The sequence below is a fragment of the Mobula hypostoma genome, chromosome 7 (assembly GCF_963921235.1).
Source record: "Mobula hypostoma chromosome 7, sMobHyp1.1, whole genome shotgun sequence".
Taxonomy (NCBI): Eukaryota; Metazoa; Chordata; class Chondrichthyes; order Myliobatiformes; family Myliobatidae; genus Mobula; species Mobula hypostoma.
The window spans coordinates 77,486,029-77,511,392 of record NC_086103.1 but is presented as its reverse complement, the minus strand read 5'-3'; the positions used below and the strand labels follow the sequence as shown (position 1 = coordinate 77,511,392).

The following is a 25,364-nucleotide window of genomic DNA, read 5'->3' as shown; positions in this document are numbered from 1 at the left end:
TGCCTATGGTTGACCCGATGCCAAAGAAAACATTCAGGGACCCCACAGCCATTCGAGGCTGTGTTGCAATATCTTAAGGATCCTGACAGAAATATCTTAATTAAACGTTCTGACTGTGCAAAACAGACCGCATCAGGAAAATACTCAATAAGCCTGCAGTTTGCAAACCAGTTCCCATGCATTCTCAAGGAGGGCTGCATGTAGCACTAGGCCAAGGACACAAATTAAGAGAACTCATTTCTGAAGGGAAAAAGCAGGCGGTAAAGGGCAACATAGCCAGGTCAAAATACCAATGGGTTGATTACAAGAGACCTTACATTTAGTAAGAGCTCTCTGCACCGGAGATAGTTGTTCATGACATGCCTCACTGAAGCTTCTGTTAGCAAATTTCCAGGGGCCTTCCACCAACATTCATTTCTGCCGACTATCAGAAATATGAAGGTAGTTGATGGAACTGTTGCACGTCAACATTTAGTAGAAAAAAAATGATCAGAGTACATTAATATATTACAACACATCATAAAAAGTCACCTTTGGATCTTTACTTTCACTAGTGTACATGAACAAACTAGAAAGTAGCAAGTGCTCATTAAGAAAGATTACTTCCTCTTCCAAATATAAAAAGTGCTTCAGTTTTCTTTCAGACTTGTTCCTTTTCTCATTTTTATTTAATCTTCAATGAAGAAAAGTTGTTGAGATCTTGATCAATGGAAGCCTGGACTCTACAGGTAAACAGGCATCCAGTGGAGACATAATTTAAATATAAATCCCAGTATGTCAGAAATTAGCCGATTGCAGGTACATTAAAATTGTTTCAGACTATTCTTACTAAGTAAGAGTTATCAGTCACAAATTTCTGCCTGTATGTCCCAAGCCATGAACCACTATGACCTGAAAAAACAATGGCACCACCCCTTAAGTGTTCTCTCTGAAAGCAGACAGATCCAGATTTGGAAGCATAGCTCATTCCTCAGTGCTGTCTTCAAACTCCCTACTCCACCGCAGCATAGAAGCACCTTAATTAAATTAAACAGCAGCAGCTGGCTTACTATCATCTTCTCAAGTCAAGCCTCATCTTTAAAAATGAATTAAAAATAAAAATCTAACCAACAAATGAAGATGTCTCCTTCTCATACGTCTTCCTTACAGGAGTATCTGCAAGAAAAGCTCCCACATTGTTTATTCCTTCTACTCCCTAGGTCGTTTGGGCAAGGAGACTAGAAGTACAACATGCATACTATTTCCTGCCAAATGAAAGCACGTTAAATTTTAAACTCCAAATCATGCCACCATTTTATCTGACAAATTGTTTCTATCAGTCACCTCAAACAATATGAACCTGAACAATATAACTCCTTAGTTTAAAGGAAGTGCATCAGTAAAGTTCACGACATATGCCGGTGATATTAAACCTGATTCTGAAGTTTCCAGACACAGTATCAGCTAAGCGGGCAATACCTGTGGCACATAAGAAATAGAGAAATACCCTTTAAAAAATAAATATTAGAATGAAGAGCAAAAGGATACAGTACTTAAAACTCAAGGCCCAGATGTGAAGTGGTGATAAATAAGAACTCAATTTCTAATGGTGCAACAAAGGGCAGAGGGGCCGGTAGGGATGGGACTGAGTGCTGGGGGTGCCAGGGAAGGACCGGGAGACAGAGGGAGTGGTCAAGAAAGAGGGAGAGGATGTGGGGTGGGGCAACAGAGGGTCAGAGGAGGAGGGAGCAACAAATCGGAAGGGGTCAATGAGGGTGATTGGAAAGGGACCAGAGAGCAGTGGGCTGTAACAGTAGGGGAGGGGCTGGTGGGAGTGACAGACACAGATGAGAAGGACAGAGGGGCCACAAATGGTGGCCGTCACAGAAAGCAGAGGGGCCGAGGAAGGGGCTGGGGGGGTCACAGAGGGCAGAGGGGCTGGGGGGGTCACAGAGGGCAGAGGGGCTGGGGGGGTCACAGAGGGCAGAGGGGCCGGGGGGGGGCTGGGGGGGTCACAGAGGGCAGAGGGGCCGAGGAGGGGGCTGGGGAGTCACAGAGGGCAGAGGGGCCGAGGAGGGGGCTGGGGGGGGTCACAGAGGGCAGAGGGGCCGACGAGAGGGGGTGGGGTCACAGAGAGAAGAGGGGCCGAGGGGGTTGCGGTGGTGGGGGTCACAGAAGGCTGAGGGGCCGGGGAGGTGGGGACCACAGAGAGCAGAGGAGGAAGTGATGACAACGGATGGGAGGAGCCTGGAAAGTGGAGCTCAACGGGTGGGGTTAAGGTCCGACAGATGGAAGAGGGGTCTAAGTGGAGGGCAACAGATGGGGGGGGGAGGGAGGATCGGGAACCGGGGGGGGGAAGGGGCCCTGGGGAAGTAGATAGGGAAGGAATAGGAGAGGGGCTGGGGAAATGGCTAGTGAGAGGGGTAGGGAACCAGAAAATTGGGATAAGGGGAGGGGCTGGGAAACTAGGGTGCAACTGATTAGGGAAGGGAACGATGGAGTGGGGGCGACAGGCTGGGGAGGGGCTGGCGGAGTGAGGGGCGACAGGCTGGGGAGGGGCTGGCGGAGTGGGGGCAACAGGCTGGGGAGGGGCTGGCGGAGTGAGGGGCGACATGGGGAGGGGCTGGCAGAGTGAGGGGCGACAGGCTGGGGAGGGGCTGGCAGAGTGAGGGGCGACAGGCTGGGGAGGGGCTGGCGGAGTGAGGGGCGACAGGCTGGGGAGGGGCTGGCGGAGTGAGGGGCGACAGGCTGGGGAGGGGCTGGCGGAGTGAGGGGCGACAGGCTGGGGAGGGGCTGGCGGAGTGAGGGGCGACAGGCTGGGGAAGGGCTGGCGGAGTGAGGGGCAACAGGCTGGGGAAGGGCTGGCGGAGTGGGGGCAACAGGTGGGAGGGGCTGGCGGAGTGGGGGCAACAGGCTGGGGAGAGGCTGGCGGAGTGGGGGCAACAGGCTGGGGAGGGGCTGGCGGAGTGGGGGCAACAGGCTGGGGAGGGGCTGGCGGAGTGGGGTGCAACTGATTAGGGAAGGGAATGGGAGTGGGGGCGACAGGCTGGGGAGGGGCTGGCGGAGTGGGGGGGGCGACAGACTGAGGGATGTAAAGTGAAGAGTGGGCAACAGAGCAAGAGCAGTCAGGGGAGGGGGCCAGGGAAAGTGGGGGTGACAGAGGGGGAAGAAGCAACTGTCTGGTAACATAATAAAGTGAGTGAGAGTGAGGCTCTGAGGGGAGGGATCAAGAAGAAATGAAAGGGGTGATCCAGACACATCTTGTGCACCTCCTAGTGGTTTTTGATCGGGTGACTGAAAGAGGCCTGCATAATATTCCTGTCCTGCAACTATATTTGGGCGTTAAAAGGACACCTTGGGAGGCCACCCTCCCCTATTTGCAATTCTGCTGAAAAGAAAATCAATCACTCCTGTATTTGTGCAGCACGATATCAGATTATCAACCAGTGAATTTTGGCAGGGGCAAATAAAAATGCAGCTAAAAGAACAAACATGTTTTCCCTACGACTGTGGCTGGCAAAGGTGGGTCTGCGGGGATACTGGTCACACAAGTCAGTGCGAGCCATCAGGAGTTCCGGCCGGGCAGTTGAGGTAAAGGAGGGGACACTGGCAACAAGTGGCCCTCAACTATCCCCCCCTTACTTACAGGCCGCACCATGCAGCCTCCCCCGCTCCAGTGTGCCTTGGGAGCCGGGAGAGGACTTGCGAGGTCCCGCTGAGGAGGCAGCGCTTTCGCTGAGCAACTCATCGCCTTCACGCTCCGACAGATACCACGCTGAAAAGTTAACCGGCAAAGAACTACTGTGGCCGGCCTCCCCCACCCCACCGGCCCCAGCCCGGGAACTTGTATCGCAGCTGCTAAGGGGCTCCCGCAGCTGACAAACGGATGCACCCACCGCCACCATCACTGTGCTCCTCTTGTCGCCGTCTCCTTAGTAACGCGCTCCAGGCAACTGAGCAACGAGGACCACTCGGAGCCTTATATAACCACTGGGCACGGCCACCGACCAGCAGCTTGCGGGGGAAATTGATGTCTTCCCTCATCACTTCTTCCAAGCCCACCTTTCACTTTATGCTTCCACCTCTCCAATGTTCCTTTACTATCTGAAAAAATTACTGTTGTAGAAACTGGATCAGATCTAAATGAATTATTTCGCTGTTGGACCCGGGGGGGGGGGGAACAGTATATCCCCCCCATTTATTCTGCGTGTTTCCAGAAACCCGAATGGCCACGAGCTTGGGAAATCAACGGGGAGAAGAGTGGTAGGAAAGGGGGAGGGGTTGATATTAACTGAGACGACCGCCGTTAGCAGAACAGTTCTTATTCGCTTTCTACAAATTAAGTTTTGAAACCAGCATTTTCAAGCTATATTTAAGATTATACCTCCTTTTATTGGCGATTTTTGTGGAATTGTTCTTTGACCAAATTTAGACTCCACCAGATGAGTGAATGGCTCAGCCCTAGAGACGAGCCTGGCGGATGGAACCAGTGCAACGCAGAATATGGGGGGAGCATTGTAAAATATAAACAGCTTTATAACTCCAAAAAAACATAGTATTACAAAAATAATGATTATTTCCTCTAAACTTATTGACTAATGCTTTAAAACGCTGTGTGAAGGCATTAGTGGCGGGAAAGGAATGAGGATCAAATAGAACCCCCTCGCCAGTTATCAATTGCTTGGGCTAGCCAGCGCGGCGGCTGCTGGGATTTGTAGTTCTGACAGGCTGCTCCCACACCACCCCTTCCACCCTGCGGGAGTTGTGACCTAGTACCTTCATTGCCCTGATTCAAGCGGGCTCTCTTTTTATCCCCTTGTCGCAATGCCAACGAGGCACTTCTAATATATCTAGTGGGGCAAATTGAATGATTTATTTTTAAAAGGGTAGATTTCCACTCAGCAAAAGTTTTATTTAAACTTTGACCGTGTTCTGTCTGGTTGAATATTAATTTCATGTGAACCCAGCAATTCACAGACTTCCACAAATGCACTGCATACAAGGAAAATAAATAACCCAGCTTCTAAATGATTGTAATTTAATTTGGGGGAAAAAGTCACAAAGCTGGTAATATGGGCTTGAATTTCAACAATTTGGAAATTAATCACCTCGTGCTCCTGATAGTTATTTTATTTGCTGTGATGAACAGAATATAATATGTAGCATGTGACTATTTCCTTTCAAGAAAATTTAAACAAAATCTTTGAAAGGACAGGAAAAAGTACTACAAGCGTTTCCTTTGAAAATGGCTAGTTTCTGTTCCATTTGCACAGAAAAGGAGCTTAAATCACAGAGCAAAACAGCTGGCTAGTCACATGGTACCAGGCCATTGCCACTTTAAACATTCAGTACCATTGTTCTGTGTAGGCCAAAATTTATATTAAAATGCAGTTCCAACTGTTCAGTTTCAATGAAGGAAGCATCACAAGAATTGATTAATGTCTGGTTCAAAATGTTTCTGCTCAAGTGTCAGCCAGAGTAAGGTTGCAGAGCTTGAAAAACAAAACTCGGTTTCAATGACATGCCCAACGTGACATGGAATTTCTTAGCACTTGGTTTTAAAACAGGGTGGGGGAGGGAAATGGGAGAAAGGAAGATAGCAAGACATGGTTACTGCTCTACAAAAGGGCACAGGATTCAAGTATAAATGCCCCTTTAATCATAACACTATAAAGGATGATAACTTCTCAAGCATCCTTAAAGAAATCACTTACACTCATGAAATCTTTACTTGTTGTCATCTGTAGTTGTAGCTACCATTTGTGTGTGTACATTAGATTGTTAGGCATCTTCTCCAAGTAAGACAATTATTGCAGGGCCTGGTCCAGCAAGGATCACCAGGAAAATCACTGTGTGCTTGTACCTACACACATACATTCAGACACCAGCCTCAATGTAAGTAAAATGAACAGTCTGAAAAAAATGGTTCTGTTCCCTGGGAGTTAAGCATGAAGTTCTGAATGGATTTTATATTTCCAAGGATGATGATTTAATGTTCAGATGTAATCTTCACCATGGTTTATAAGTAGAATGGTACAAGCCATAGGAGCTGAATAAGGCTATTCAGCCCATCAAGTCTGTTCTGCCATTTGATCATTGCTGATTCCTGGGTGTCAAGATCTCTGAGGATCTAACCTGGTCCCAACATATCGATGTAGTTATACAGAAGGAAAGACAGCAGCTATACTTCATTAGGAGTTTGAAGCGATTTGGCATGTCAACAAATACATTCAAAAACTTCTATAGTTGTACCGTTGAGAGCATTCTGACAGGCTGCATCAATGTCTGGTATGGAGGGGCTACTGCACAGGACTGAAAGAAGCTGCAGAGGGTTGTAAATCTAGTCAGTTCCATCCTGGGTACTAGCCTACAAAGTACCCAGGACATCCTTAGGGAGCGGTGTCTCAGAAAGGCAGCGTCCATTGTTAAGGACCTCCAGCAATGGGCAAAACCTTTTCTCACTGTTACCATCAGGTAGGAGATACAGAAGCCTGAAGACACACGCTCAGCGATTCAGGAACAGCTTCTTCCCCTCTTCCATCCAATTCCTAAATGGACTTTGAACCCTTGGACACTACCTCACTTTTTTTTAAACATACAGTATTTCTAATTTTTGCACATTTTTAATCTATTCAACTGTAATTGATTTACTTATTTATTTGTTATTATTTTTATTTTTTTCTCTTCTGGGTTATGTATTACATTGAACTGCTGCTGCTAAATTAACAAATTCCACATCATGTGCCAGTGATAATAAAGCTGATTCTGATTTATTTCCCCCAACCTCATTCTCCTGCTTTCTCCCCTCAACCTTTGACACCTTTACTAATTAAGAAATTATCAACCTCTGCTTTAAACATACCCAATGTCTCGGCCTCTGCAGCCGTCTGTGTCAATGAATTTCACAAATTCATCAGCCTCTGGATAAAGAAATTACTTACCTCTGTTCTAAAGGGACGTCCTTCTATTCTGATGTTGTGCCCTCTGGCCGTAGACTCCCCCATTATTGGAAGCATTCGTACTATCTAGGTCTTTCAATATTTGGTAGGTTTCAATGAGTTCCCCCCTCCCCTGTTCTTCTAAACTCTAGCGAGTATAGAGCCATCATACATTAACACTTTCATTCCCAGGATATTTCTTGTTAATCCCAATGAGACATTCTTGAATGCCAGCACATCCTTGTTTAGATATGGGGTGCAAACCTGCTCACAAAACTCCATTATGTTCTTCTTAAGTATGTCCTTCATGGAACTTTTCCTATATTAGCCATCAAGGCTGTAAGCTTATTTTCAAAAGTTTCTTACTAACAGCCACTTCCAAATTGTTTCAGGGACACAAAGGCAGAACAATACCCGTAATGACATTTGTCGTTGGGATTAAATCAAGAATGCAATTTAGAAGAAAAACACCTCGTTCTTTAGACAGCTAATGCTTCAATTGGTACTTGACTCATGCAATGTGAGCATGAATTTGATTACTGATTTAGGACTTAATGATGTCTGTACAAATTTCTTTCCTGAGTGGCATGTGGTTAAGGAAGTATGGATTCAGCAACCAGGTAGTATCTCACACAAGTTATCACACTCTACAGCTGAACCCAAGGCAAGTGATTCCAAGTGTTCAAACTTAGTCCTGAGCCCAAATTGTACAGTAGCAGGAAAAATGCCGTTGCCGCGGGTATTTCACAAACTATCCTGAAGTGCTTCAAGAGGCTGGTCACGGCACACGTCAACTCACTGCAGTTCGCCTAACCAGTGAAACAGGTCCAATGTGGACACCGTCTCCCTGCACCACCATTCATCTCTGAAAAACCTAGGTTTTGTTTACTACTACATCTTGGCCTTCATAATCCAGTCAAACTCATCTCCAAATTCCTAGACCTAGTTACTGACTTCAGGAAGCAGTGTTGCATATACGTCACTCTCTGTATCAATGGTGCTGAGGAGAAGATGGCTAGAAGTTTCAAATCCCTAGTTGTAAATATTTCCAACAATTTATCTTGGTCTAGCCATGTAGAGACAACAGTCAAGGAAGCGCACCAAAGTTACTACTTGCTCAGATGGCTAGGGAAATTTGGCATGTCTCCTATGGCTCTTTTCAATTTTTATATCTGCACCATTGAAATCAGCCTATTCAGAATCAGCACAGTTTGGCCTAAAAACTGTTCTGCCTAAAACCACAAGAGAGTGCAGTGTCGTGAATGCAGTCCTGTCTATCATACAAGCCAGCCTCTACTCCATTGACGCTATTTGCACTATCTGCTGTCACAGGAAAACAGCTAACATCATCGAGGACCATCCCCACCCCAACCTTATCACTCTCTCTTCTCCCATTGGGCAATAGATACAAATGTTTGAAAGCACGTAACATTAAGCTCTACTCTGTTATCAGACTCTTGAGAAGACAGTAAAGATCAAAGTTCAAAGTAAATTTTATTACCAAAGTACATATACAGTGGCATGCAAAAGTTTGGGCACCCCGGTCAAAATATCTGTGACTGTGACTAGTTAAGTGAGTAGAAGATGAACTGATCTCCAAAAGTCATAAAATTAAAGATAAAACATTCTTTTCAACGTTTTAAGCAAGATCAGTGTATTATAAGAGCATAAGACAAAGGAGCAGAAGTCGGCTATTCGGCCCATTGAGTCTGCTCCGCCATTTTATCATGAGCTGATCCATTCTCCCATTTAGTCCCACTCCCCCGCCTTCTCACTATAACTTTTGATGCCCTGGATACTCAGATACCTATCAATCTCTGCCTTAAATACACCCAATGACTTGGCCTCCACTGCTGACCGTGGCAACAAATTCCATAGATTCACCACCCCCTGACTTCGCATCTCTGTTCTGAATGGGCGCCCTTCAATCCTCAAGTCATGCCCTCTCGTACCAGACTCCCCCATCATGGGAAACAACTTTGCCACATCCACTCTGTCCATGCCTTTCAACATTCGAAATGTTTCTATGAGGTCTCCCCTCATTCTTCCAAACTCCAAGGAATACAGTCCAAGAGTGGACAAATGTTCCTCATATGTTAACCCTCTCATTCCCAGAATCATTCTAGTGAATCTTCTCTGTACCCTCTCCAATGTCAGCACATCCTTTCTTAAATAAGGAGACCAAAACTGCCCACAGTACTCCAAGTGAGGTCTCACCAGCGCCTTATAGAGCCTCAACATCACATCCCTGCTCCTATATTCTATTCCTCTAGAAATGAATGCCAACATTGCATTTGCCTTCTTCACTACCGACTCAACCTGGAGGTTAACCTTAAGGGTATCCTGTACGAGGGCTCCCAAGTCCCGTTGCATCTCAGAACTTTGAATTCTTTCCCCATTTAAATAATAGTCTGCCCGTTTATTACTTCTGCCAAAGTGCATAACCACACACTTTCCAACATTGTACTTCATTTGCCACTTCTTTGCCCATTCTTCCAATCTATCCAAGTCTCTCTGCAGACTCTCCGTTTCCTTAGCACTACTGGCCCCTCCACCTATCTTTGTATCTTCAGCAAACTTAGCCAGAAAGCCATCTATTCCATAATCCAAATCATTGATGTACACTGTAAAAAGAAATGGCCCCAACACGGACCCCTGTGGAACACCACTGGTAACCGGCAGCCAAACAGAATAGGATCCTTTTATTCCCACTCTCTGTTTCCTGCCAATCAGCCAATGCTCTATCCGCGTATGTAACTTTCCCGTAATTCCATGGGTTCTTATCTTGTTAAGTAGCCTTATGTGTGGCACCTTATCAAAGGCCTTCTGAAAATCCAAATATACAACATCCATTGCATCTCTCTTGTCTAGCCTACTTGTAATTTCCTCAAAAAATTGTAATAGGTTTGTCAGGCAGGATTTTCCTCTAAGGAATCCATGCTGAGTTCTGCCTATCTTGTCATATGCCTCCAAGTACTCCGTAACCGCATCCTTGACAATCGACTCCAACAACTTCCCAACCACCGATGTCAAGCTAACAGGTCTATAATTTCCATTTTGCTTCCTTGCCCCCTTCTTAAATAGCGGAGTGACATTTGCAATCTTCCAGTCCTCTGGAACCATGCCAGAATCTATTGACTTTTGAAAGATCATCGCTAATGCCTCCGCAATCTCCACAGGTACTTCCTTCCGAACACGAGGGTGCATTCCATCTGGTCCAGGTGATTTATCTACCTTTAGACTATTCAGCTTCCTGAGTACTTTCTCTGTCGTAATTGTGACTGCACACACTTCTCTTCCCTGCCACCCTTGAGTGTCTGGTATACTGCTGATGTCTTCCTCAGTGAAGACTGATGCAAAATACTCACTCAATTCCTCCGCCATCTCCTTATCTCCTATTACAATTTCTCCAGCATCATTTTCTATCAGTCCTATATCTACTCTCACCTGCCTTTTACTCTTTATATACTTGAAAAAGCTTTTAGTATCCTCTTTAATATTATTTGCTAGTTTCCTTCCATAGTTAATTTTTTCCCTCTTAATGACTGTCTTAGTTTCCTTTTGTAAGCTTTTAAAAACTTCCCAATCCTCTGTCTTCCCACTAATTTTTGTTTCCTTGTATGCCCTCTCCTTTGCTTTAACTTTGGCTTTGACTTCTCGTCAACCACGGTTGCATCCTTTTTCCATTCGAAAATTTCTTCTTTTTTGGAATATACCTGTCTTGCACCTTCCTCATTTCTCGCATAAACTCCAGCCACTGCTGCTCTGCCGTCTTTCCCACCAATGTCCCTTTCCAGTCAACTTTGGCCAGTTCCTCTCTCATGCCACTGTAATTTCCTTTACTCCACTGAAATACCGACACATCAGATTTCGGCTTCTCTTTTTCAAATTTCACAGTGAACTCAATTATGTTATGATCACTGTCTCCAAAGGGTTCCTTCACCTCAATCTCTCTATTCACCTCTGGTTCATTACACAATACCCAATCCAGTACAGCCGATCCCCTAGTGGGCTCTTTTTAGCTGTTCTAAAAAGCCATCTCGCAGACATTCTACAAATTCTCTCTCTTGAGATCCAGTGCCGACCTGACTTTCCCTATCCACTCGCATGTTAAAATCCCCCACAATTATCATAGCACTGCCCTTCTGACAAACCTTTTCTATTTCCTGTTGTAATTTGTAGTCCACATCACTGCAGCTGTTTGGACGCCTATAAATAACTGCCATCAGAGTCCTTTTACCCCTGCGATTTCTTAGCTCAACCCATAAAGATTCTGTGCCTTCCGATCCTATATCACCTCTTTCTAATGATTTAATATAATTTCTTACCAATAAAGCCACACCTCCCCCTCTGCCTACCTGCCTATCCTTCTAATACACCGTGTATCCTTGGACGTTCAGCTCCCAGTGACATGCATCCTTTAGCCACGTCTCAGTGATGGCCACAATATCATACCTGCCAATCTGTAGCTGTACGACAAGATCATCCACTTTATTCCTTATGCTGCGTGCATTTAAGTATTAACACCTTAAGACCAGTATTTGGTACTTTTCGCTTTGATTTCACTGCAACTTTATTGCTCTGCAACCCATCCCAATGGCTACACATTTGCCCCATCACCTGCCTGTCTTTCCTGACATCTTTACTGCTCACTATCTTAGATTTATTTCTGTTTTCCTCTTCCTCCGCTCTATCATTCCGGTTCCCATCCCCCTGCCAAATTAGCTTAAACCCTCCCTAACAGCTCTATTAAACTTTCCTGCCAGGATATTGGTCCCCTTCGGGTTCAGGTGTAACCTGTCCATTTTGAACAGGTCATACCTCCCCCAGAAGAGATCCCAATTATCCAAGAATCTGAAGCCCTGCCCCCTGCACCAGTCTCTCAGCCACGCATTTATCTGCCTGATCCTACTATTCTTGCCCTCGCTAGCACGTGGCACAGGTAGCAATCCCGAGATTACTACCCTGGAGGTCCTGCTTCTCAGCTTCCTTCCTAACTCCCAGAAATCTCTCTTCAGGACCTCCTCCTTTGTCCTATCTATATCATTGGTACCAACATGTACCAAGACAACTGGCTGCTCATCCTCCCCCTTTAGAATATTCAGGACCCGATCCGAGACATCCCGTACCCTGGCACCTGGGAGGCAACACTCCATGCGGGTATCTCTGTCAGGCTCACAGAATCTCCTGTCCATTCCCCTGACTATGGAATCCTCCACGACTACCACATTTCCCTTCTCCCTCTTTCTCGCCTGCACAACAGCGCCAGGCTCAGTGCCAGAGACCCGGTCACCGTGGGCGTCCCCTGTCAGGTCATTCCCCTCAATAGCATCTAGAACAAGATATTTGTTGCTGAGGGGGACAGCCACAGGTGTGCTCTCCACTATCCGGGCACTTCCCTTCCCTCTCCTGACAGTGACCCAGTTTTCTGACCCCTGTAGCCTAGGGATGACTACTGACTCCTGTAGCCTAGGGATGACTACCTCCCTGTAGCTCCTGTCTATCACCTCTTCACTTTCCCTGATAAGCAGTAGGTCGTCAAGCTGCAGCTGCAGATCCCTAACACGGTTTCTGAGGAGCTGCATCTCGGTGCACCTAGTGCAGATGTGGCCATCAGGGAAGCTGGAAGTCTCCCAGGATTCCCACATCTGACACCCTGAACAAAGCACTAACCCTGCAGGCATGCTATCTAATTCTACAGGAATGAAACAGGAAAAATAAGTCTACTCACCCACTTACCTTGCCAAACAGACGAACTTTTTAAACCGTTAGCTCATACCGTTAGCTGTGAGAGCCCTGCTGTTCCTGTCTGTACCGGTCGATTCGCGGGGGGGGGGGTGGAAGAGAAAAAAATAGTTGGCGCTTCGCTCTCGCCTCTTCCCATTTACCGCTGAAGCCCATTGAAGCCAAAGCCCTACACTCTGCTACCGCTCACTCCACTGCCCACTCCGACAGCTGCCCGCTGTATAGGGTGGTCTCCTTTTTAAACTCTCCCCGCTGTCCTGTTACGTCACGCGCCTGTGCAGTCTCGTCCTTCTTGCACTCGAAGGAGTTTTTTAAAAAACTGCCTTCCTTCAGAATTCAGCTCCCACGCCGCTCTGTAGTCCCGATTTTTGTTTTGTACAATTTTAGAGTAAAAAGAAGGAAAGGAGCACCATGCAAAAATTTGGGCACCCTAAGAGATTTGAGCTCTCAGATAACTTTTACAGTACCAAGGTCTCAGACCTTAATTAGCTTGTTAGGGCTATGGCTTGTTTACAGTCATCGTTAGGAAAGGCCAGGTGATGCAAATTTCAAAGCTTTATAAATACCCTGACTCCTCAAACCTTGTCCCAACAACCAGCAGCCATGGGCTCCTCTAAGCAGCTGCCTAGCACTCTGAAAATTAAAATAAATGATGCCCACAAAGCAGGAGAAGGCTATAAGAAGATAGCAAAGCGTTTTCAGGTAGCCGTTTCCTCAGTTCATAATGTAATTAAGAAATGGCAGTTAACAGGAATGGTGGAGGTCAAGTTGAGGTCTGGAAGACCAAGAAAACTTTCCGAGAGAACTGCTCGTAGGATTGCTAGAAAGGCAAGTCAAAACCCCCGTTTGACTGCAAAAGACCTTCAGGAAGATTTAGCAGACTCTGGAGTGGTGGTGCATTGTTCTACTGTGCAGCGACACCTGCACAAATAGGACCTTCATGGAAGAGTCATCAGAAGAAAACCTTTCCTGCGTCCTCACCACAAAATTCAGTGTCAGTAGTTTGCAAAGGAACATCTAAACAAGCCTGATGCATTTTGGGAACAAGTCCTGTGGACAGATGAAGTTAAAACAGACCTTTTTGGCTGTAATGAACAAAGGTATGTTTGGAGAAAAAAGGGTGCAGAATTTCATGAAAAGAACATCTCTCCAACTGTTAAGCATGGGGGTGGATCGATCATGCTTTGGGCTTGTGTTGCAGCCAGTGACACGGGGAACATTTCACTGGTAGAGAGAAGTATGGATTCAATTAAATACCAGCAAATTCTGGAAGCAAACATCACACCGTCTGTAAAAAAGCTGAAGATGAAAAGAGGATGGCTTCTACAACAGGATAATGATCCTAAACACACCTCAAAATCCACAATGGACTACCTCAAGAGGCACAAGCTGAAGGTTCTGCCATGGCTCTCACAGTCCCCTGACCTAAGCATCATCGAAAACCTGTGGCTAGACCTCAAAGGAGCAGTGCATGCAAGACGGCCCAAGAATCTCTCAGAACTAGAAGCCTTTTGCAAGGAAGAATGGGCAAAAATCCCCCAAACAAGAATTGAAAGACTCTTAGCTGGCTACAGAAAGCATTTACGAGCTGTGATACTTGCCTAAGGGGGTGTTACTAAGTACTGACCATGCAGGGTGCCCAAACTTTTGCTTTGGGCCCTTTTCATTTTTTGTTATTTGGAACTGTAAAAGATGGAAATAAAAAAGTAATCTTGCTTAAAATATTAAAGAAATGCGTCATCTTTAACTTTATGCCTTTTGGAAATCAGGTCAGCTTTTACTCGCTTAGCTACTCACAGTAACAGAAATTTTGACTGGGGTGCCCAAACTTTTGCATGCCCCTGTATGTCACCACATACAACCGTGAGATTCATTTTCTTGTGGGCATATTCAGCAAATCTATAGAATAGTAACTATAACAGGATCAATAAACCAGAGTGCAGAAGACCACAAACTATGCAAATGCAAATATAAATAAATAGCAATAAATAACGAGAACATGAAATAACATGATAAAGATTCCTTAAAGTGAAATCATTGGTTGTGGGAACACCTCAATTGATGGGCAGTGTTGTTCGAGTGCCTGGTTGTTGTGAGGTAGTAACTACTCTTGAACCTGGTGGTGCGAGTCCTGAGACTCTCGTAGCTTCGATCTGATGGTAGCAGTGAGAAAAGTGCGTGTCCTGGGTGGTGAGGATATCTGATGGATGCTGCTTTCCTACAGCAGCGTTTCACGTAGATGCGCTCAGTGGTTGGGAGGGCTCTACCCTTGATGTACTGGGCCGAATCTGCTACCTTTTGTAGGACTTTCCATTCAAAGTCATCGGTGTTTCCATACCAGGACATGATGCAGCCAGTCAATACACTCTCCACTACACATCTGTAGAAGTTTGTTAATGTTTTAAGATGTCATGCCAAATCTCCATACACTCCTAAGGAAGTAAAGACACTGCCATGATTTCTTTGCAATTGCACTTACCTGCTGGGTCCAAGACATTAAAAGATGAATTCTCAATCTCCTAATTTAGCTTGTTGTGACTTTGTCTACCTGCATCGCACTTTCTCTGTAGATATATTCTGCATTCAGTTTTTTTTAAATCTCAAAGCACTTAAATATGCTATGATCTGCTTGGATGGCACAAAAACAATACTTTTCACTGCATCTCAGTATAGATGGTATCAATAAAAATAGCAGAAGTTGGAATTATAGAATAGCTTCTTCCTCCTCCAAGATGTCAAGACCAGTATGGTCCCCCAAATGGGTTTTTATTGGGCTAAAGTAAAAATCCAAATCAATGATTTCAACTTTCATATAAACAGGAAGTAGACAAGATGTTCATTTTCAACTGCCATCGTATACACATGAATATCTAAATTGTAATTCAGTGCTACCTTGCCCTACAGTAGCATAGTGGTTAGCATGGCGATATTACAGCTTGGGGCATCAGAGTTCAAAGTTCAATCTGTAAAGATTTTGTATCCATCCTCCCCATGGAAGGCGTGAGTTTTCCCCAGGTACTCTGCTTTCCTTCCACAGTCCAAAGGCGTACCAGGTAAGTTAATTGGTCATTGTAAATTGCCCCATGATTAGGTTACGGTTAATCGCTGTTGCCAGGAGTTGCTGGGCTGATGTGTCTCAAAGGGCTGGGAGGGCCTACTCTGGACTGTATCACTAAACAAATCAGTAAAACGTCAAATAGATCCATTTAATATGAATAAGTTTGAAACGACTTCAAAGTTTCAGTGTGACAGCTTGCCAAAAAGTTAACATCAATGATGTCCTTTCAAAGAGGAAAAATCTTAAGTTATCTTTTACTGACGGGGTAAAACATGGTTGCGTAACGGTTAGCGCAATGCTTTTCAGTACACGCTCAATTCCCACCGCTGCCTGTAAGGAGTTTGTACGTTCTCTCCATGACCACGTGGGTTTCCTCCAGATACTCCAGTTTCCTCCCACAGTCCAAAGACATACTGGTTGGTGGGTTAAGTGGTCATTGTAAATTGTCCTGTGATTAGGCAAGGATTAAATCGGGGGATTGCTAGGCAGTGTGATTCAGTATGCCAATTCCGTGCAGTATCTCAATAAAATTAAAAGAACATTTTTTAAAAATGGACAACACATGGGTGGATAACTGTGGCAAGATCAGCAGAAACCTCGCAATGCAAAAGTCTAATATTGCTAAAAGGCATGTATAGATGCAAGGTGTTGGATGGGGTGAAGGAAGGATACCCGTCAGATGCATCCTGCAAAATACCTACATCTTTTGATGCTAATTGCTAGAGTTAAGTTGTGAATTTGTATGTCATATGCAAATAATCTTACTTATCAAACCCAAATGATGAACTCTTGGCAACCCCTATACAACAATACTTAATGCTTATGAAAATCATTCTCATTTGGAAAAGTCATGTAGGGATAGAATAATTTATAGTGCAGTACGTTACCCGTATTCTTAGGTCAAAGTTCAATGTACATTCAAAAATAGTTCAAAAAGTACGTGCAGCAAGAAACACCAAACACCTGCGAATGAAGAATATTCTATTCGCCACCATCCTTCTACCAGGGAGAGTAAAATTTAAGCATTGCAAATACTAGTTTTTGGGACTATTAAAAAGGTGCAATTAAGCACTGAGACAATAAAAGACTAACAATGAAACTTAGTACATTCATGATTGTAGATTTTATAGGCTAATGGTTTTAGATCTAGAATGCATGGTTCACCTGGCTGAGTTGGTGAATGCATTTCAGTCCTGTAGGGTGTATAGGGTCCAAGTATTAACCGGAAATTCTTTAATAGCATCAAATCCAAGCCAAAATGTCAGGAAGAATCTCAGTTACCTTTACATTGAAAAGCAGGACAGCTGCAAAAGGATGGATCAGTAACAAGATCAAGATGATGAAAAAATTCTTTGCACTTTTCTATGACTGGAAAAGCATAGAAATCTTAACATTGGCTGTGATGTTCTCAAAGTTAATTCTTTTAACATAATGCTTTGTCTAAAAAGGCTCTCTTGAAAATGAAATGTTCCTTTGGCATATAGATCAAAAACAGAATGGCAATAAGTTATTTCCTTCAGTGTAGATGGATAAATGTTTGCATAAAATGCAAGTTATTTCTCAAGTCCTGGCAGTCATAGGAATTAGCAGAAGGCTGAAATCCATACTTATGGCATTGAACTGCCTATTGCATCAATCAGAACTTTGAAAATGAAACACAAGCACCCTACGAACCCAGTTCAATCCAAAGGAGTTCACCCCAGACCAGTTACAATTTAAAAGCCTTTCATGAATCTTGTAGAGCCTTGTTGTCACTTGTAGCTGCTCCCAAAAGAACAAAATATCAGTACATCCAGTGCAGTAACACTGTATGAGCAAAACTTCTAGACCAGGGGTTCCCAACCTGGTGTCCACAGATCCCTTGCTTTAATGGCGTTAGTCCATGGCATAAAAAAGTTTGGGAACCCCTGAAAGATAGCTGAAAGTAAAGCTTGGGCAACTTCTCTTGGCACACTGACACAGTTCACGTTTTACTCCTTTTCAGTCATGTTCAGAATCTGGCCTTTCACTGAAACAATCAACTTTAATTTTATTCTCCTCTGCAGATATTGTGCATTTTCTCTGACATTTATAAATACAATCAGTTTAGAACAGCACCGTGCAGGTCCTTCAGCCCACAATATTGTGCCAATATTTTACCCCTTCCCTTCCCTCCCCTCCATTTTTCTTTCATCCCAGTGTGTATCCAATGATCTCTTAAATGTCCCTAATGTATGACACACTTTCTATGCACCAACCACTCTGTAAAGACTTGCCTCTGACAAACCCTTATACTTTCCTCCAACCACCTTAAAATTATACTTCCTCATAGTAGCCATTTCCAACCTGGGAAAAAGTCTCTGGCTGTCCACTTTCTATGCCTCTTATTATCTTGTACACCTCTATCAAGTCATCTCTCATCCTCCTTTGATCCAAAGAGAAAAGCCTTAGCTCACTTAAATTTGTCTCATCAGACATGCACTCTAATCCAGGCAGCATCCTGGTAAACCTCCACTATACCCTCTAAAGCTTCCATATCCTGCTTATAAGTGGGTGTGCTCTAACCAGAGCTTTACAGAGCTACTACGCTCTTGAACTCAATCCCCAACGAATGAAGGCCAACACTCACATGCCTTTTAAACCACCTTATCAACCTGTACTGCAATTTTGAGAGATCTATTGATGTGGACCCCAAGATCCTTCTGTTCTTATGCACTTGATGTGAATATTATTCCACAATCATGGAGAGAAAACAAAAAGAATTTCAACTCAGACAGTTCTTTTGTCGAGGAGCTCTTAAGGGGTGGGAAATACTCAATTTACATAATTCTAACCAAAGTCCATACATTGTTAGGAGGCAAGAAATAACCCTGCAAATCAAATATTTAAAAGCTAAGGGGTGCTTAAGTCAATTAATTGGTAATCATTACCAGCCAATTCAGTATCCCTCCAAAAATAATGCCATCAGAAAGTTTTAATTAATAATTGTGATCCTTTATACATAATGCATCATAGTTTCTGAATCCTAGGCTTCCTGTTACATAATTATTTGTGCTGTCTTGGTTTCTTAAGACAGATTCTCCAGAAGTCCTGAATAATAGGTGAAGATCAGAAGTAAAAAAATGGATTTTGAACCCATGATTGAGAAGAAAAAGCATTTCAGGATGTACATTGTAGACATTTCTCTGACATTAAATGTACCTTTGAAACTTTAAGGTAAAGCTATTAGTAGGTGGATAGTCGAAAGAATTCAGGTGAACACTGCAACAATATTCGATAATGAGGCAACAGCTGACAGATTTAAGGGACAATGTGAATCCAGTGTCAGGATAATAGGATACAGCTGGTGTTTTAACAGTAAGGTGGTCAGTTAGATTTTGGTCTGTATTAAGTACCTATCAGATATTCAAGAGATGAATATGCTAACTGGCAAGCTAGATAAATAAACAGCATGACTGAAATCCTGAATTTTGCACACTAAGCTCCTCTGTGGGATTTCAACTTTGTAAAAGTTTAAGTACATCATATTCATTGGTTCTCTTATCTACTGCAGATATCCTCAAGGGATTTGACTAAGACATAGGAGCAGAATTAAACGTTTTGGCCCGTTGAATTAGCTCTGCCATTAATAATGGCTGATCCATTATTCCCCTCCTCAGCCCCATTCTCCAGCCTTCTCCACGAAAGCTTTGATGCTGTGTCCAGTCAAGAACCTAACAAGCCCTGCTAAAAAGTACACCCAACAACCTGGCCTCCACAACTGCCTATGGTAATAAATTCACCACCCTGTGGCTAAAATAATTTCTCCACATCTGTTTTAAATAGATACCCCTCTATCCTGAGGCTATGCCTTCTTGTCCTAGACTCCCCCACCATGGGAAACACCCTTTCCACATCTACTCTGTCTAGGCCTTTCAACATTCGAAAGGTTTCAATGAGATCTCCGCCCCCCACTTTCTAAATTCCAGTGAGTACAGACCCAGAGCTACCAAACATCCTCATGTGATAATCCAGGATCATCCTTCTGAACCTCCTCTAAACCCTCTCCAATGCCAGCACATCTTTTCTTAGATAAGGCACCCAAAGTTGTTCATAATACTCAAGGTGAGGTCTCACCAGGGCCTATAAAGCATCAGCATCACATCCCTGCTCTTGTATTCTAGACCTCTTGAAATGAATGCTAACATTGCATTTCCCTTCCTCACCACTGACTCAACCTGTAAGGACTCCAAAGTCCCTTTGCATATTAGATTTTTGGATTTTCTCCCCATTTGAAAAATAGTCTGCACATTTACTTCTACTACCAAAGTGCATGACCATGCATTTTTCAACATTGTATTTCATTTGCCACTTTCTTGCCCATTCTCCTAATTTGTCTAAATCCTTTTGTAGCCTACCTGCTACCTCAACACTACCTGCCCCTCCACCAATCTTCATAATCATCTGCAAACTTGGTAACAAAGCCATCTAGTCCATCAACTAAATCATTGATATACAGCATAAAAAGCAACCCCAACAATGACCCCAGCAGAGCACTAGACACTGGCAACCAACCAGAAAAGGATCCTTTTATTCCCACTCACTGCCTCAAATCAATCAGCAAATGCTCTAACCATGCCAATAACTTTCCTGTAATACCATGGGCTCTTAATTTGGTAAGCAGCCTCATGTGTGGCACCTTGTTAAAGGCCTTCTGAAAATCCAAATACACAGCATTCACTGCATCCCCTTTATTTATTCTGCTTGTAATCTCCTCAAAGAATTCTAACAGGTTCATCAGGCAAGGTTTTCCCTTAGGAAAACTATGCTGACTTTTCCTATCTTGTCCTGTGTCAGCAAGTACTCCATAGCCTCATCCTTAACAATTGACTCCAACATCTTCCCAACCACCAAGGTCAGACTAACTGGTCTATAACTTCCTTTCTGCTACTTCCCTCCTTTCTTAAAGAGTGGAATGACATTTGCAATTTGTAATAGTAACTTCAATCACTTCTCTTCCCTCACACCCTTCAACACCTGGAAAACTGTTAGCATCTTCCACAGTGAAGACTGATGCAAAACACTTTAGTTCATCTGCCATCTTGTTCCCCATTATTATTTCTCCAGCCCAATTTTCTAGTGGCCCTATATCCACTTTTTTTTTCTATGCTTGAAAAAGCTTTTACTATCCACTTTGATATTGTTTGCTAGCTTGCTTTCATATTTCATCTTTTCCCACCTAATAATTCATTTAGGAGGGGTTTTAAAGCTTCCTAATTCTGTGTTACCACTAATTTTTGCCTTGTTGTATGTCCTCTCTTTTGCTTTTACATTAGCTTTGAGTTCCCTTGTCATCCCTGCCAGCAGCTCCTTCCAATTCACTTTGGCCATCTCTCTCATACCACTAATTTCCTTTACTCCACTGAAATACTGCTACATCAGACTTTGCTTTCTCCCTACCAAATTTCAAGTTGAACTGAATCTTATTGTGATTACTGCCTCCCAAGGATTCTTTTACCTCAAGCTCCCTAATCACCTCTGGTTCATTACATAAACATTCAATTCAGTATAGCTGATCCCATAGTAGGCTCAACAACAAATTGCTAAATAAAGCCATCTTGTAAGCATTCAACAAACTCGCCCTCAAGATCCATTTCCAACTTAATTTTCCCCAATTGACCTGCATGTTAAAATCTCCCATGACTATCATACCATTGCCCTTTTGACACACACCTTTTCTATTTTCCATTGTAATCTATGGTCTACGTCCCAGCTACAGTTGACAAAGGGTCTTGGCCTGAAACATCGACTGTACCTCTTCCTAGAGATGCTGCCTGGCCTGCTGTGTTCACCAGCAACTTTGATGTGTGTTGACAGTTGGGAGGCCTGTATACAACTGCCATCAGGGTCCTTTTACCCTTGCAGTTTTTTTTTTAAAAACTCAGCTCACAAGTATTCAACATCTTCTGATCCCATGTCACATCTTTCTAATGATTTGATGCCATTCTTTACCAGTGGAGCCACACCGCCCCTCTACCCACCTTCCTATCCATCCAATTTAACACGTCACCTTGGACATTCAGCTCCCAACTACAGTCATCTTTCAGCCACAATTCAGTGGTAGCCACATCATACCTGACAATTTGTAATAGTGCAACAAGATCATCCACCTTATTTCTTTTACCCTGCATTGAGAAAACACTGAGTACTGTATTTTCTACCCTTTTTGGTTCTGCATCCCCAATGTACTGATTCTCACCCTGCTGGCTGTAATTTTGTCCTGTCATCTGCCCTTCCTGACAGCCTGACTGCACATTCTTTGCCTTTTTACCATCTGTCCTATCCTGAGTCCCTTCACTCCAGTTCCCACTCCCCTGCCAAATTAGTTTAAACCCTCCCTAACAGCTCTAACAAACCTGCCTGTGGTTCAGGTACAACCTATCCCTTTTGAACAGATCATACCTCCTCTAGAAGAGATTCCAATAATGCAAGCAGCTGAAGCCCTGCCCCTTGCACTAGCTTCTCAGCCACACATTTATCTGCCAGATCATCCTGTTTCTACCCTCACTGGTGTGTGGCACAGGCAGCAATCTAGAAATTACCACCCTGGAGGTAGTTTCTCAGCTTTCTTTCTAGCTCTCTGAATGTTCTTTCAGGACCTCTTTGCTTTTCCATCCCATCTCATTGGTACCAATATGTGCCAAGACATCTGGCTGCCTCCCTCCCCCTTCAGAATGCTGTGGACATAATCCAAGATGTCCCTGACCCTGGAACCTGGGAGGCAACATACTACTTAGGTGTCCTGTACACACGTGCAGAATCTCCCATTTTAAATTCATGCCAACTTCTAATCCCTTTTGAAGTTCTGACAAATTAAGCATTGCACCTTATGATTTAGCATTTTTCATGTAAAGGGCATTAGGCTTACAGGTCTGCACTTCCTCATTTTGCAACTACCCATAAAAATAGGAGAGGCTGGCAAATGCAGCTCCACTTATGGGAACTGCTCCAGAGTCTCAAGATTAAGAGTGAGAAATGCTTTAACTATTGCCAGGACAAAATTCTCTGAGAGACCGATCATACTCTGGTGAATTTGTCAGCCTTCAGCCCTTCAAGATTTCTAACCTGGGTTTTGAAAATGAATAGTGATTGCCTTCTTGTCCTGCCTCTAGCAGCCCTGTATCCCTTTCAAGAAATGGAAGTGAACCTTTCCTAAGGCAATAGCACACATTCAATTGTTCTGCCATTTCATTGCTTACTGACACCCCCTTCTTTGCCAACTTCTAATCAAATGGTTCAATTTAATATCAGAGAATGTATACACTATACAACCTGAAATTCTTACTCTTCACAGAGACCTCCACAAACCCCAAAGAATGAATGATAGTAATATCAGAGCCCCAAAGACCCCTCCCAAGTACAGGCATCATCAACACTCCACCCCCCCCAGCAGAAACCATTCCTCCACTGCCCCCCAGCAGAACCACCAGCCCCCCCACACCAAGCAATAGCAAAAGCCCCCAAAGAGACCTTGATCTATGTTTACCTTCACTACTTTGTCTCTTCACACTAAGTTTGCAGAGAACAAATTGTGAAAGCTTTCTTTTTCTATCCTTCCCTGTCCTAAACTCCTCTTCCCTTTTGCTTCATTCCAAACCACTTCCAATCTTTGGTTTAGTTACCTTTTCCTGCCAAATTAACTGTTAACCCCTAGTCCCTCAGTAAATTTGTTATTAAACTTATCCAAGAATTCACTGTCCTAAATCCTGTGCAATCCAGTTTCTAGCCCAATAGTTTATCTTCAGTTTTACTGAACTTGTATCAACCTCACCCACAGATTACTGGTGTATGCAGCTATAAGATACAAATTTGGCCGTCACGTTTCCCTGTATTTACGTGCAGGAAACGTATCAAGCACTATTGAAGTCTTGATAAGCAAAACATCACATGTCCATTCTAGCTTAATGCTTTTGAACTTATTGCCCTTTGCGATGCTCGTTTAAAAACTATGCCTCAAGTTTTGCATAAAGGTAATTGTCTTTACATTCTGTATTCTCAGCACCAGTCTGCTATCAATAACCAGAGCAATTGACTTTACCAGGCATTGCACTGATATTGTCTCCTTCAACCTCACTTTTCCCCACTCTTACATCAAGTCTAGATGGTTGTAGCTAGTCTCAAGCTGGGCTCAGAAACTTACCAGTCATTCTAATTTATACATTGATCAGTCCACTGATCAATAACCCATGAGTGAAGTCATTCTGCAACCATTTTGTGCTGTTGAAACTAGTCTGAATTGAACTCAACTTCTCACTTAGAACATTGTATGAAGTCAATCCAAGGACACTTAAATCTTCTAATCATTTTTATTGTTCAAACTTGCAGAAACTTGCCCTCACAGCAGAGAGAATCAAAAATCATTTAAAACAGAACATTTACAGACTCCAAAAGTGATATGCTCATCCTGATCCAAGGTAGTGGAAGGACAAATATAGGATACAGTCTACACTTGCTTAACTATGTCAATGAGGAATTAAGGGGCAATAAATATACAAAACTTCATCACACAAAGCTAAAAAGCATTTTGTTCACCCAGATTCAACTCCATGCCCAATTCAGGATTTAATTTTTTTTTTTTTTTTTTTTTTTTTTAACTATAGTGACTCTAAAAAGTGGTAGGTGAGAGAAACCACAACAAAATTTAATTAGGAAATAAGACTGGCGTTTGAGGGAAATGGGTGTTCAGAGATTGGTTCACAGTGAAGACATTGCCACATTTGGGTGGGGGGGGGGAAGGGAAGTAGAAATTTGCATAGACATGCACAATACTGTGTTACTGTTTCATTAGGCTTAATACAAGTGATCAAAAATTATTGGACAGTGATCACACATGCAGTGACAAGCACAGGGATCAAGTACAGGCCCAAAAAGTCAGGTGTGACAAGGTCACTTTCCAGAATACTCACAAACTTGATTAGTTATGGACGATACTAAAAAGTTTTTGAAAATTTGAAGTACAGGGGGTGGACTTAAGTTAATAACATGAGATTCAAAGTGTTCTCTAGAAAGTAGTTCAGCCCCAAAATTTTCCAAGTTAATTTGATTCTCACCGACTTGACTAAATGGAAAAACCCATTAGTTGAAAGGTGGTCAGACACCGGATTCTCCTCGTGGATGGAGGAGACGGAAGGAGATGGGAAGTGGGGTCAATGGAAGGATTCAGGACAGAATGGAGCCTCCTGTTCTGCTAATACCTTCTGTATTTTCCATACATGAAGGCTACAAGTACAAAGTGCTATCTATTAACTGCTCAGGGGCAGTTTCTCCTCTTCCATACACCATTAAGTGACTAGCTTTCAGCAGTAGGAAAGCTAGTTAGGAGTTTGGCTTTGACCTCAGTGGCTTTACTTTAAGCAAAGTACCTAAGAAAGTGTTTCATTTCTATTGTGCGTGAGGATCAGAGATAGTAAGCTTTGATATCACAGTGACATCTGGGAAAAATGAATCTTGCAGAAGTAAATTGAAAAAAGTTCAGCAATTTCATTGTTTAAAAACCTTATTGAATATGCTCTGTTAGGTACATAACCAAGAGGCTATACCTATAGATGATTTTGGGCAGGGTTTGAGGGAGGGGAAGCTCATCTGAATTAAGGTGCATTATAGCAAACTCAGGTGTTATTCCTGTG

General features: G+C 43.5%; 1 protein-coding gene across 3 annotated transcripts in view; it reads right to left on the bottom strand.

Annotated features, from left to right (window-relative positions):
- fam53c (family with sequence similarity 53 member C) overlaps nucleotides 1-4,001 on the bottom strand; it is a 109,891-nt gene extending 105,890 nt beyond the window's left edge. Inside the window, exon 1 of one of the 3 annotated variants that reach the window (XM_063053653.1) lies at nucleotides 3,876-4,001. Coding sequence is in view for 1 of the 3 variants with exons in the window: in XM_063053655.1 (XP_062909725.1) it covers nucleotides 3,876-3,884 (9 nt within the window). In the remaining 2 variants the exon portion in view is untranslated. The remainder of the gene's footprint in view (nucleotides 1-3,875) is intronic. The other 2 variants (XM_063053654.1, XM_063053655.1) reach the window with 2 other exon arrangements.
- Nucleotides 4,002-25,364: the final 21,363 nt, after the last annotated feature.